Below are 13,204 nucleotides of genomic sequence, written 5' to 3' on the forward strand. Positions count from 1 at the left end.
TGCTGCAGTGTGACTAGAGACACACCTTGCTGCAGTGTGACTAGAGACACACCTTGCTGCAGTGTGCAGAAGCGACCTCTGCGTTCCCTTCAGTACTGCAGGGCCCCCCAGTGGAAGGACACTCTTGCCTCGTTTGGGCTCAAGGCTCTGCAGCCTGTCAGCCGACGTTGCCTTGCATCTGCATCTTACTGATCTTTGCCCATGGAAGTCTCAAAGATCTTTCATTGGTTGTTTCTCTTAGCTTTGTTACTGAAATGAGCCTCGTGGGGAGCATCAGAGAAGGCCAGGAAGAATGGTGTGTTTCCCTAGACTCTATAACCGCCTCTCTCTCTCTGTCTTTCAATCTCTCTCTCTCTCTCCTTCCCGTGAAATGTCCATCTCTCTCTCTTACTATTCCCACTTTCATTCAATCAACCTGCACTTCATATCTAGATTTCTAGAAAAACTTCCTAGCTATCTCCCTGCTTCATATCTCTCTCCTCTTTACCTTCATTTCATCCTGTTGACTGCTGCCACCAAATCTGTCTAGAATCCTGCTTTACTGGATCATGTAAACACTCAAAGATGTAATGTAGTTCTTTGTTCCTGCTTTCTGCTTCAGTATTAAACTCTCCTTTGATATTATGTGGCCTTTATTTCAGTGCTATACGTGTCATCATTTTTCAATCTAGAAACCTTTATCCCTGCTTATCTGAAACTTCCTTGTTCTTTAAGACCTTTTAAAAAAAAAAAAATCTTCCTTCTTCCTCCAGTCTATTCTCCACATAACAGAGTAGTTTTGGTTTTTAATTTTTTTTTTTTTTTTTTTGGTTATTTGGTGTTTTTTGATTTTTAAGGCAAGTTCTCACTATGTTTCTCAGACTGGTCTCGAACTCCTGGCCTCAAGCCATCCTCCCACCTCAGCCTCTCAAATAGCTGGGACTACAGGTGTGAGCCACCACGCCTGGCCAGGTTTTGGTTGTTTAAATATAAATCTGATCACCCCTCTGCTTAGAACCCTTCTGCTTTCTATTACACCTCATTTAAAATTTAAACTTCTCACCTTCGTTTATGAGAACTGGTTCTTGCCTTCCCCTTGAACCTCATTAAATGGTGATTTCTTGCTAAGCTCCAGCCCGAATGGCGTCCTCAGCTTCTAATTTTGTGCTCTTTCCTGCCCTCTTCCTGGGCCTTCTCATCTCTCCACCCCCACCACTCTTGACTCAGGTGGTGTCCTTATTCCTCAAGTCTTGACCGTTCCCGGGCCCTTCAGTCCCTGAGCAGTCTACTTCTGTGTCTGTCACCACATCTTGTCTTTTCCCCTCATTGCACTTATTGCAGTTTATATGTGTGCTACTTATAGTTGTTCATTTCTGGCTCCCCTACCAGCCTGTAAATGAGGGCAGAAACCTTGTTTGTTTTATTCATCATCATGTACCAAGTGCTTGGCACATAGTGGGTCTTCAGTAAATGTTTGTTGAATAAAAGAGGGAAGAGGGCAAGCCAACCTTAGCTGCAGTCCTACCTTTTGATAAAATGTTCCTTTTGACAATATACACGGATTATTATGTGTACTTTGTTTTTCCATGTGTTTTGCTTTTATCTGCTGGCATTTTTAGCTCCTTGAAGACATTTCATGTGTGAGATAACTTCCTTCACATCTCCCATGGTCCCTAGCAAAATGCTAGGCCTGTAGTAGTAGTCAAGGTGCTCAATAAATATTTGTTCTGTGAGCTGGGTGGTTTGAAGCCTTGTTGCCAAGTCCTGCCTTTGGGTTGACATAGGATGGAAGTATTTGAGTGAGATAACCTTTCCACTCCCACTGCCAGGATTTTGTATTCCATCAGGTGCCAAATAAATGCTCATATTTATTACTGTTGTGTGCTCAATATCTTTCTGTAGATACTCAGTCCTCTGAAGTCCACAGATTTTGTTTCCTTAGCCCCTTAACACTGCAGCCTTCCTTACCACCTCACAAGGCATACCCAGACCTGAAAACCCCTTCTTATTTTGCTGCCATGGTCCTGTAAATATATGCAGATGTGGGTCCATCTCAGTTGGCCTAGTCCTGGGATTTCTCATAGATGAAATAGAAGTCATTAGCAACCAGTGCTGGTTCTTGGTTATTTAGACTATGAGATGTAGGCTGACATAACAGATTGGGCTGGAATAGAAGGATGGGAGAGTGAAGGTAGTAAAATTCCATTTCTTACCTGGTTGCATTTAAGGTCTTCTAGAGTGGGCATAGATTGTAAGAGAATTCTAATGCGGCGTAGAAGAGATCAAAGCAATGGGTTTGTGTAAGTTGGGATATTTTGTGGGTGCATTGTATCTAAAGGATATGCCTGAGAGGTAAGTGCAGGTGCAGATGGGCCATGGAAGTTTGGCAAGAGATAGAATGTTCTGTAGGTACTTTCTACAGAAGTTTTGGTAGGAAACAAAACTTTTTTTTTTTTTTTTTAAATACGGGGTTTCACCATGTCGGCCAGGCTGGTCTTTAACTCCTGTCCTCAAGTGATCAACTCACTTTGGCCTCTGAAAGTGCTAGGGTTATAGGTATGAGCCACCACACCCAGCCAGAAACAAAACTTTTTTGTTTGGTAGGAAACAGCTGTGGGAGCTGGAAACATTGTTGAGTGATAGAAGGGAATGGCTGTCTAGGAAGAGCAGAAGGGGACCGAGGTGAGCTGAAGCACCTCGGCAAATAGAGCAGAATTTGGTACAGAACACTGGAGACAAAAGGGCATGAAAAATGGACTGAAACTGGTCAATTGTACTGCAAGAAAAATAACCGTGGGATAGCCTCAAGGGAGGGATACAAAATCTAGGACAGGCAAAGAAATTATGGAAATAGTGGGAGTAAGATAAATACCCATTTTCAGGATAGGAAGGCTTTTCAGAGGTGTGATAATGTTTGAGAATTACAGAGCAGTATCTCTGAACTGGATTCCGTGTCCTCCCCGCCCCCCAACCCCCTTGCCCTTGAATAAGGGTATGAGGTTGAATTTCACAGCTCTGCTCCCTTCTGCTTACCTCTGCCAGAGGATTCTCTTCTAAAATTATCCCCCTCCCAGAGCTGGGGGCTGCCCTCTGCTGCCCTCCTCCATCCTGTTTCCTCTAATGGGGAAAGGAAAACAGGAAGAAAGAAAAACTGTAATATCAGACCAAAGCTGATTTTTTTTTTAATTTTTAAAATTTTGTTCTATAAAATAGAGATGAGGTCTCACTATGTTGTCCATGCTGATCTCAAACACCTAGGTTCAAGTGATCCTCCTGCCTCGGCCTCCCAGAGTACTGGGATCACAGACATGAGCCACCACACCCAATCAAAGCTGTGATACTGTGAATGGTGCCGGGCTGGCCGGGCACAGTGGCTCATGCCTGTAATCCCAGCACTTTGGGAAGCTGAGGCAGGTGGATCACCTGGGCTCAAGAGTTCGAGACCAGCCTGGGCAACATGGCAAAACCCCGTCTCTAAAAAATAAAGAATGGGCCAGGCACAATAATACACACCTATAGTCCCAGCTACTCAAGAGGCTAAGGAGAGGATTGCTTGAGCCCAGGAGTTGAAAACCAGCCTGAGCAACATAGTGAAACCCCATCTTAAAAAAAAAAAAATGGGCAGGAGGAAAGGTGTCTAATCTGAGAAAGAGGAAGACATTAATAGTAGCTACAACTGTTCTGAGAGGAGCTTTCCATTTCATCTTCCCCATGCTTCTGTGAAGGAGTCATTTTCCCTTTTGTTTTTGAAACAGTTTTGCTCTTGTCCCCCAGGCTGTAGTGCAATGGCGCGATCTCAGCTCACTGCAACCTCTGCCTCCTGGGTTCAAACCATTCTCCTGCCTCAGCCTCCCAAGTAGCTGGGATTACAGGCACTCGCCACCACACCCAGCTAATTTTTGTATTTTTAGTAGAGACAGGGCTTCACCATGTTGCCCGTGCTGGTCTCGAACTCCTGAGCTCAGGTGATTCACCCGCCTCAGCCTCCCAAAGTGCTGGGATTACAGGCGTGAACCACTGCGCCTGTCCACAAATGTAGCTTTAATGGTATGGACTCTAGAATTCAGTAGATCTGATTTTGAGTGCTGGGTCTGCCTTTGAAGCTATTGGAGACCTTGATCAAGGTAGCTAACACAGCCCCAATTTCCCTTATTTAAAAATGAGGAAAATTGTGTCTACCTTCCACTGTCCCCATGAGGATTAAATGTGACAATGTATGTAAATCACATGATGTTAATGCATAAAAAATGCTTGATAAATGTTAACTCACAGAATGAGCTTCAGTTTAATATGAGTGAACAGTTCTTACTATTAGTCAAACACTATAGCACATTTTTGTTTTGTTTTGTTTGAGACGCAGTCTCTGTCTCAAGACTGGAGTGCAGTGGCGTGATCCTCAGCTCACTGCAGTCTCCGCCTCCTGGGTTCAAGTGATTCTCCTACCTCAGCCTCCTGAGTAGCTGGGATTGCAGGCACATGCCACCACGCCCAGCTAATTTTTGTATTTTTAGTAGAGACGGGGTTTCACCATGTTGGCCAGGATGGTCTGGATCTCTTGACCTCGTTATCCACCTGCCTCGGCCTCCCAAAGTGCTGGGATTACAGGTGTGATCCACCGCGCCCGGCCTATAACATGTTTTTTGCATGTGTTATTTTATCTTCTTAACCCTCTAGTTACTGCCTTTCTGAGGAAACTGAGGTCAGGATGTGAAACCGAAGTTGTCAGTTTGAGCGTATGCTAACAGCCTTGCTTCTGTGACTTATTCTGGCATGAAGGATTTTTCCTCCTCACTTTTTTTTTTGGGCTGCAAGATTCCTCCCATTAGGCTGGGGGAATGAAACTGAGACCCAAAACCTTATTCCATCTTAAGTCCTAATTAGGTAGGAGTTTGGGGAAAAAAATGTATCATGTTTGAAAAGCCAGAAGGGGGAGAAAGAGACCTGTCGAATACTACAGGGAAAGCCTGAGTGCAGAGGATGGGAAAGGACTAAGGATGCTCAATGAATAAGGAGGCTGGCCCGGTGCGGTGGCTCACGCCTGTAATCCCAGCACTTTGGGAGGCTGAAGCGGGTGGATCACGAGGTCAGGAGATTGAGACCATCCTGGCTAACACGGTGTAGTGGGGGGCGCCTGTAGTCCCAGCTACTCGGGAGGCTGAGGCAGGAGAATAGCATGACCCGGGAGGCGGAGCTTGCAGTGAGCAGAGATCGCGCCACTGCACTCCAGCCTGGGTGACAGAGCTAGACTCTGTCTCAAAAAAAAAAAAAAAAAAGAATAAGGAGGCAAGGCACAATAAAGAGGAGAGGAGACATGACCACCAGTGGAGCACACTACAGAGTAAGTATCTTCAGAAGAAGCTGTAGCTTAGCTGAAATTTCAGAAAGTAGGTGGCCATGGGTTCCATGGCTGCCTGGATACGCAGAGGGAAAATGATAACTGAAAACACCTTTAAAGAGCGTAAGGGTTTTACTGCCCAGTATGCTGGGGAGGCCAGACTGGAAGACGCGAGATTCTGAAAACAAGGGTGTAGCCCGGAAAGAAAATGCATTCACCTATACCCAACACAAAACTTCCCCTCCATGTATCCTGTATGGCAACTTTGTACAATTTTCCTTCAAATAGCAATTCCATAAGCCTATGGGCTTTTAAACTTTTTGTATAATGGACCCTAGGATGATCTATTTAAAACCCCAAAAGAGGCCGGGTGCAGTGGCTCACACCTGTAATCCCAACAACTTTGGGAGGCCAAGGTGGGCAGATCACCTGAGGTCAGGCGTTCAGGACCAGCCTGGCCAACATGGTGAAACCCATCTCTACAAAAATACAAAAATTAGCCGGGCATGACGATGAGTGCCTGTAATCCCAGGTACTCGAGAGGCTGAGGTGAGAGAATTGCTTGAACCCAGGAGGCGGAGGTGGCACTGAGCAGAGATCGTGCCACTGCACTCCAGCCTGGGTGACAGTGAGACTCCATCTCAAAAAATAAGTAAATAAAATAAATAAACTCCGACAGAATATCTACCATTTATGCATGCTTATGAATTTGCTTCCACATTCAGGAGCTTCATAAGAATTCCCGGAAGCCCATCTTTGTGCCTCCAAATAAGAACCTAAGCTTCTAGGCCCAGCAGAGTGATGGAGTGACGGAGTGGGCATGGTCTGCATTTTCTTTTCTTGTTCTCTTGCAGGGATTTAAACCCGTGGGATTTAAACTATTCCTAATTTCAAACACAGGATATTTACTCTCAAACCCTTGTCCTCCAGCACTGGCAGCCTGTGGATGTCTTTGACCCTCCTAATTTCAGAATCTGGTTTTAAGAATTGCAGTTGGTGCTTTCCTTCTAGACCACACACTTTCACTCAGCTTGGCTAGATGTGAGTACTTTCCTCACTCCACTGGTCTCTGCCTTCAAATCTCAGAGTCCATTACTAGGCTGCTCTGTTTTAGGGACCTGCCTTTCTCAGAAATAGTAAGAAAATCGTAATTGCATCTCATATTTGCTGCTTATATTTATCAAGTTCCGACAGCAACTGATTACCTTCAGGAGAGCTATACTCCACAAACAGGGGAGAATCTTGTTTCTGAAGCCCTCCAAGGAATGCAGTGTTACCTTGGCACTCTATTTTTTTTTTTTTCATGCAACAATGTCTTTTGTTATGTCTGCGGTTTTAAAATTATTTATTGAATCTCTCCATACACAGGCAAAAATAAGTGTGCTATTTAACATACTGGAACTTGCCTAACTTAATCATTGCCTAGAGAAGGGAAAATTATCCCCAAAACGTGGTTAACCAGGAGGCCGGTGCATCTGCTGACCTCCAGGAACAGGGAGATGAACTTGATAGACAGACTGTCCACCATCTGAACCTTTATTCACCACCATTCCATAACCCTTATTCAGGCCCAAATCAGCAGCAAATTTCTTGCCAACAATCATTAAGTGTCCAAGAAGACTTTCATCATCATCTGCTGCTGCAGAAATCTGGGATACATGTTTCTTGGGTATCACCAGAAAATGTGTTGGTGCTTGAGGGGAAATGTCGTGGAAAGCAAGGCACCGGTCATCCTCAAAAATGATTTTGGCTGGGATTTCCTTGCAGATATCTTCCTGAAGATCGTGTTGCCACCAGGCCGAGTGACCTGAGCCTTGGCGATCTCACCTGCCATCTCAGCTTCTCTCCCACGCAGCAGCCAGAGTAGAGGCTCCGAGGGAGGGCGGAACCCATGGATTCTATTTTCTTTATTAAGAAAGTAATCCTTTCTGCTCATACCAATCCCGTAGATGTCTGTCCTCGTTTTCTGCCTGCAGAAAAGGTGGATATCATCACAGAATCTTTAGTTTCTCAATTCACTTGTAATTTTTTGGAGAGATTTATAAGCCTTGAGGTTTGTGGGATTGTTGTTAGAGCAGATTTTTTTTTAGCTAGGTGTGTATAATTGACAAATAGAAATTATACATATTTAAGGTGTACTGTGGCTGACTGCCACAACTAGTACTTGAGACCATGATTACAGCAGTTGTTACTGTTACCACTTGAAACTGTCGTTATGACTGAACAAAGGGATGAATGTAGAAATGAAAACTTAAGACAAAAGAAACTGTTTTAAGGAAAGGCAACATGGAGAAGAGGAGAGCTCCCTGCTTCTGGTGAGCAAAGGTAGCTCCCCCAAGCTTCTCAGCCCTTGATATTTACTGGGTAACAAGAACAAGGAGAAGGAGGTAACGATTGGTCAGCTGCTTAATTGATCACAGGTTCATATTGTTACTGACAGGCTTCAATTGTGCCTAATCATAAGAAACATTTGTGCGGCCTCCAACAGTGCACAACTTGATGTGTTGATATATGTGTACATTGTGAAATGATCACAATCAAGCCGGTTACCGTATCCATCACCTCGCATAGTTGCTGTGGGAGTGGAGGAAGGTGAGCGCGTTTAAGATCTACCCTCTTGGCAAATTTCAAGTATGTGGTATTACTATCTATAGTCGCCATGTACATCAGATCTCCAGGACTCTCTCATCTTGTATAACTGAACCTTTGTATCCTTTAACCAAATGTCCCCATTCTCCCATCCCCTACTCCAGCCCAGCCCCTGGCAACTACCCTCTACTTTCTGCTTCTACGAGTTTGACTGTTTTAGATTCCACATACAAGTGCAATCACGCAGTATTTTTCTGTGTCTGCAATGTTTTGACTTAGCATAATGTCATGTTTTGACTTAGCATAATGTCATGTTTTGACTTAGCATAATGTCCTCCAAGTACATCCATGTTGTCACAAATGGTAGAATTTTCTTCTTTGTCAGGGCTGAATAGTATTCCATTATATATATTTATGTACACATGACAATTTCTTTATTCACCTGTTAGTGGACACTTAGGTTCTTTCCGTTTCTAGGCTATTGTGAATAATGCTGCAATGAACGTGGGAGTGCAGATGCTTCTTTGAGATACTGATTTCCTTTCTTTTGGATATATGGGAGTTGCTGAGTCATATGGCAGTTCTGATTTTACCTTTTGAGGAACTTTTGTACTGTTTCGTAATGATTATACCGGTTTATATTCCCACCCACAGTGCACAAGGGTTCCCTTTTCTCTGCATTCTCGCCAACATTTGTCTCATCTTTTTATTTATTTATTATTTTGAGACATAATCTCACTCTGTCAACCAGGATGGAGTACAGTGGTGGCTTCCCAGCTCACTGCAGCCTCCACCTCCTGGGCCTGAGTGATCCTCCTGTCTCAGCCTCCCAAGTATCTGGGACTACAGGCATGCGCCACCGTGCCTGGGTAATTTTTGTGTTTTTTATAGAGACAGGGTCTCCCCATGTTGCCAGGCTGGTCTCGAACTGCTGGGCTCAAGCATTCTGCCCGTCTTGGTCGCCCACAGTGCTGGGATTGTAAGCATGAGCCCTCGCACCTGGCTATTTCTTGCTTTTTTGATGATAGCCATCCTAATAGGTATGAGGTGATATTGCATTATGATTTTGATTTGTATTTTCCTGATGATTAATGATGTTGAGGCCCTAGAAAAAGTACTTTTAATGATATTGGCTTCCCTCTTGCTTTGGGTGGTTCCATTTAGCCTAGGTCAAAATCACATTGTAGACCAGATGTTTGGTGTCCCTGCCCTGCAGTCCCTAAACTTGGACTGTCCTGGGACAGACCCCACTTGGTAATGGATCCTCAACTTTACTTTGGCCCAGTTCATAACTTTTCTCCCATAGTGACGAGTTCATAGGGAAGATATGTCATAGGAAAATTGGTTTTATAATGTGATACCAGGAAGAAAAGTTTGTCCTTGGCCAAAAAGTATTTATTGACCTGAAAAGGGAAGAATAGCAGAGAGCACTTCCCCATCATCTTTCACATTTGTCGGGCTTGTCATGAGAAGCCCTCACTCCTTTGCCACCTCTCCCTTCCCTGTGCCTCTTGTCTACTTTCGATTCTCCTCTGCTATCTCCCCTGTAATCTATCTGATGGAGCCAGTGTGGGCACTCCACAGTCCAAATGGAAGCTCAGTCCCTCCAGGTTAGCAGCGTGGCTGACACCTAACAGTCTGGGAAGTGGGAGAAATTCTAGAACCCAAGTCTATTACCGACCCCTGACTTCCCACTTCCCATAAGCGTTCCACACCCAGCGGGTGATAAGGATGGGATCAGGGGATGCCCCCAAGCTGTTATTAGCAGCCTCTGGCAGACAGGAGGGCAAAGAGCTGGAGAAGAACGCTGGACATGGGATGGGCTGGCAGAGCTGGCCAGACAGAACCCTGGGCGGACAGAGAGTTGGGAACAAGCCAGCCAGGAGAGGTGGCAGAGAGGCACCAGTTACTCTCCCAGGTGAGTTAACGCTCCAGTGTTTCCAGATCTTCGAGTCACTTCATCTTTATCCAGCACCCACCCCTCACCTTCCGCATCCTGAAGAAGAGAGATGGACAGCTGGAGGGCTTCCATGCAGATCCGGCTCTACACATAGGTTTGAGAGCATACTCAGCAGTTTCTCATCCAGGTCCAGGCGATATTTATAGAGGGACCAGTGATATGGAGCTGGAAGCCTACTACTGGTGACTAAGGAGGGGGACAATGCCACTGGCTCAGCACAGGGAATTCCCTGTGGGGCTGTCCCTCAGGTCCTCATCCCAACCCCCACCCCCACACTGCACTCACACCTGCTTCGACCCCAAGCAGATCAGATGTGGCAGTGGAGGATCATGTGATGGAGAGGGGGCTATAAATAGCTGGAGGTGGGCATGCTGCCCCAGACGCCTTGGGGACAGCAAGAGCAGAGGCTTAAGGAGCTACACTGGGGGAAGGACAGGGGCAAGCAGGCCAAGGCCTGGCCGGGGCTCGGGGGGAGGGAACATGGAGCAATCCCAGTCACAGCAGCGTGGGGGTGAACAAAGCTGGTGGGGGAGTGACCCCCAGTACCAGTATATGCCCTTTGAACACTGCACCAGCTACGGACTGCCCTCTGAGAACGGGGGCCTCCAGCACAGGCTCCGGAAGGATGCAGGCCCCCGCCACAACGTCCACCCCACACAGGTAAAGTGCTATAAGGGGAGAGGGGAGCCATGGATGAGGGGAGACAGTGGTGCCAGAGACTGGTGAAAATCAGGAATTGGGTGAAAAGAGGGAGCAGTGTCACCTTTTTTTAACTTAAAAAACAAGTACATGGTAATATGTTCAAAATATGAAAATCTTTGAAAGTCTGGGCTCACCTAAATATGCACTTAGAGAGATATGCATGCACTTTCGTACAACCTTTACCAACAGAGTACCCAAATCTTATGGGGAAACAGCAGAGCCTCACATGCACGAATAGCTCGTGCTTACATAAGCTACGTGGAGCGGATTGCATAGGAGCCCACACTGCAGTGTGCTGGGAGCTGTCTCCTACACCCTCACCCACAGGCAGACGCTGCCAGATTTCTGCCTCTGTGACCCTCTGCAGAATACACAAACACATGAATCTTTCTGTAAAAGGCAGAAGAAAGGAATTGGGCAAGTGTAGAAAACAGACTGAATTGCATATCAGTGATCAAATATCTACCAACGTCAAAATGAGCAGAAATGTAATCAAGCTTTTAGGTGGCAAGATGATCAAGTGAAAACCTATTAAGTGTTAGGCACCTGGAAAAGTGCAGAGATGTGATCCCAGCAACAGAAGCATGCAGACTAATTAGGAGTGTCTAGGGATGAGCAGCCTCCTGCTGTGGGATTGGTGGGATGTGACCACCAAGGAAAGAGGGAATGGGGATGGGCACAACTAAAGGAAAAGTTGTGAAATGGAAAAGGATAGGTCATGGCTAATAAGTAAGTGTGCCTCTCCCTCCAAAGAATGCAGAGAACAACAGAGGATAGAATTTGTCCAGAGGACAGTTGGCCAGAACTTTCTCTTTTTTTTTTTTTTGAGATGGAGTATCACTCTGTCTCCCAGGCTGGAGTGCAGTGGTGCTATCTGGGCTCACTGCAACCTCTGACTCCTGGGTTCAAGCAACTCTCTTTCCTCAGCCTCCTGAGTAGCTGGGATTACAGGTACCCACCACCATGCCTGGCAAATTTTTGTACTTTTAGTAGAGACAGGTTTTTGCCATGCTGGCCAGGCTGGTCTCAAACTCTTGACCTCAGGTAATTCACTCGCCTTGGCCTCCTAAAGTGCTGGAATTACAGCTGTGAGCCACTGCGCCCCGTCTGGTCATAACTTAAAATACTTTTTTTAATTAATTAATTTTTTTTTTAATCGGGAGCCTACAGTTCCTTTAGGTTTACAGCTGGGAAGCTGAGGCATGAGCTGTGCAGGGGATCTCAACATTGGGGGTCAAAAGGATCTGCTCTCAGTCCCTGACCAACCCCCAGGAGTATTTGCAAAGGCAGCACCAGGGACCCAGTAGGGAACAGGGACATACAGGCCAGTGCAGGCTGGTATCGAGCATTGGGAAGGTTTCCTGGAGATAGCGGGGTCTGACTAGGCCTTTGAACACCATTTGGGATCAGTAGGGGGAAGACCCCTCCCCCTGGCCCTGTGCTCTCACTGATGTACGTGGTCGTATCTGGGTGGGATGACAACTTGAGTAACAGTACCATTATGGCACTTCCTGGTGACAGTGAGGAGACTGGCCAGGTGAGCATGAAGCCTCGTATTGGGAAGCTATGGTTAGTTTGGGGAGTAAAATTGAGCTGTTTTCTACAGGTCTCAAAAGCAAACAAGAGTTTGGATTAGTGTTTCTTTGTTTAATTTTTATTATGGAAAATTCAGACTTACACAAAAACAAAATGGTACAGTGAAGCCCCAAGAACCCCCCCCAGTTATCAATATTTTGTCACTATTGTTCCATCTATTCTCCCCTTCCCCACCCTCACCCCTCTACACACTGTGGAATACTTTTTGTTGTTGTTGTTTTTTTCTTTGAGACGGAGTTTCGCTCTTGTTGCCCAGGCTGGAGTGCAATGGCGCAATCTCAGCTCACCGCAACCTCCGCCTCCTGGGTTCAAGCGATTCTCCTGCCTCTGCCTCCTGAGTAGGTGAGATTACTGGCATGCGCCACCATGCCTGGCTAATTTTTGTATTTTTAGTAGAGACGGGGTTTCACCATGTTGGCCAGGATGGTCTGGATCTCTTGACCTCGTTATCCACCTGCCTCGGCCTCCCAAAGTGCTGGGATTACAGGTGTGATCCACCGCGCCCGGCCTATAACATGTTTTTTGCATGTGTTATTTTATCTTCTTAACCCTCTAGTTACTGCCTTTCTGAGGAAACTGAGGTCAGGATGTGAAACCGAAGTTGTCAGTTTGAGCGTATGCTAACAGCCTTGCTTCTGTGACTTATTCTGGCATGAAGGATTTTTCCTCCTCACTTTTTTTTTTGGGCTGCAAGATTCCTCCCATTAGGCTGGGGGAATGAAACTGAGACCCAAAACCTTATTCCATCTTAAGTCCTAATTAGGTAGGAGTTTGGGGAAAAAAATGTATCATGTTTGAAAAGCCAGAAGGGGGAGAAAGAGACCTGTCGAATACTACAGGGAAAGCCTGAGTGCAGAGGATGGGAAAGGACTAAGGATGCTCAATGAATAAGGAGGCTGGCCCGGTGCGGTGGCTCACGCCTGTAATCCCAGCACTTTGGGAGGCTGAAGCGGGTGGATCACGAGGTCAGGAGATTGAGACCATCCTGGCTAACACGGTGTAGTGGGGGGCGCCTGTAGTCCCAGCTACTCGGGAGGCTGAGG

The 13,204-nt window shown here is 46.0% G+C and overlaps 1 protein-coding gene and 1 pseudogene across 1 annotated transcript in view; one reads left to right on the plus strand and one right to left on the minus strand.

Moving 5' to 3' along the window:
- Positions 1-6,761: 6,761 nt before the first annotated feature.
- LOC105511249 lies at positions 6,762-7,199 on the minus strand (annotated as a pseudogene).
- Positions 7,200-10,262: 3,063 nt separating this feature from the next.
- The window catches only part of CLCN1 (chloride channel, voltage-sensitive 1), a 37,034-nt gene continuing 34,092 nt past the window's right edge, over positions 10,263-13,204 (plus strand). Inside the window, exon 1 of the mRNA XM_011941375.1 lies at positions 10,263-10,523. Coding sequence (XP_011796765.1) covers positions 10,344-10,523 — 180 coding nt within the window. The 5' untranslated portion in view covers positions 10,263-10,343. The remainder of the gene's footprint in view (positions 10,524-13,204) is intronic.

Source organism: Colobus angolensis, unplaced genomic scaffold, assembly GCF_000951035.1.
Source record: "Colobus angolensis palliatus isolate OR3802 unplaced genomic scaffold, Cang.pa_1.0 Scaffold2, whole genome shotgun sequence".
NCBI lineage: Eukaryota > Metazoa > Chordata > Mammalia > Primates > Cercopithecidae > Colobus > Colobus angolensis.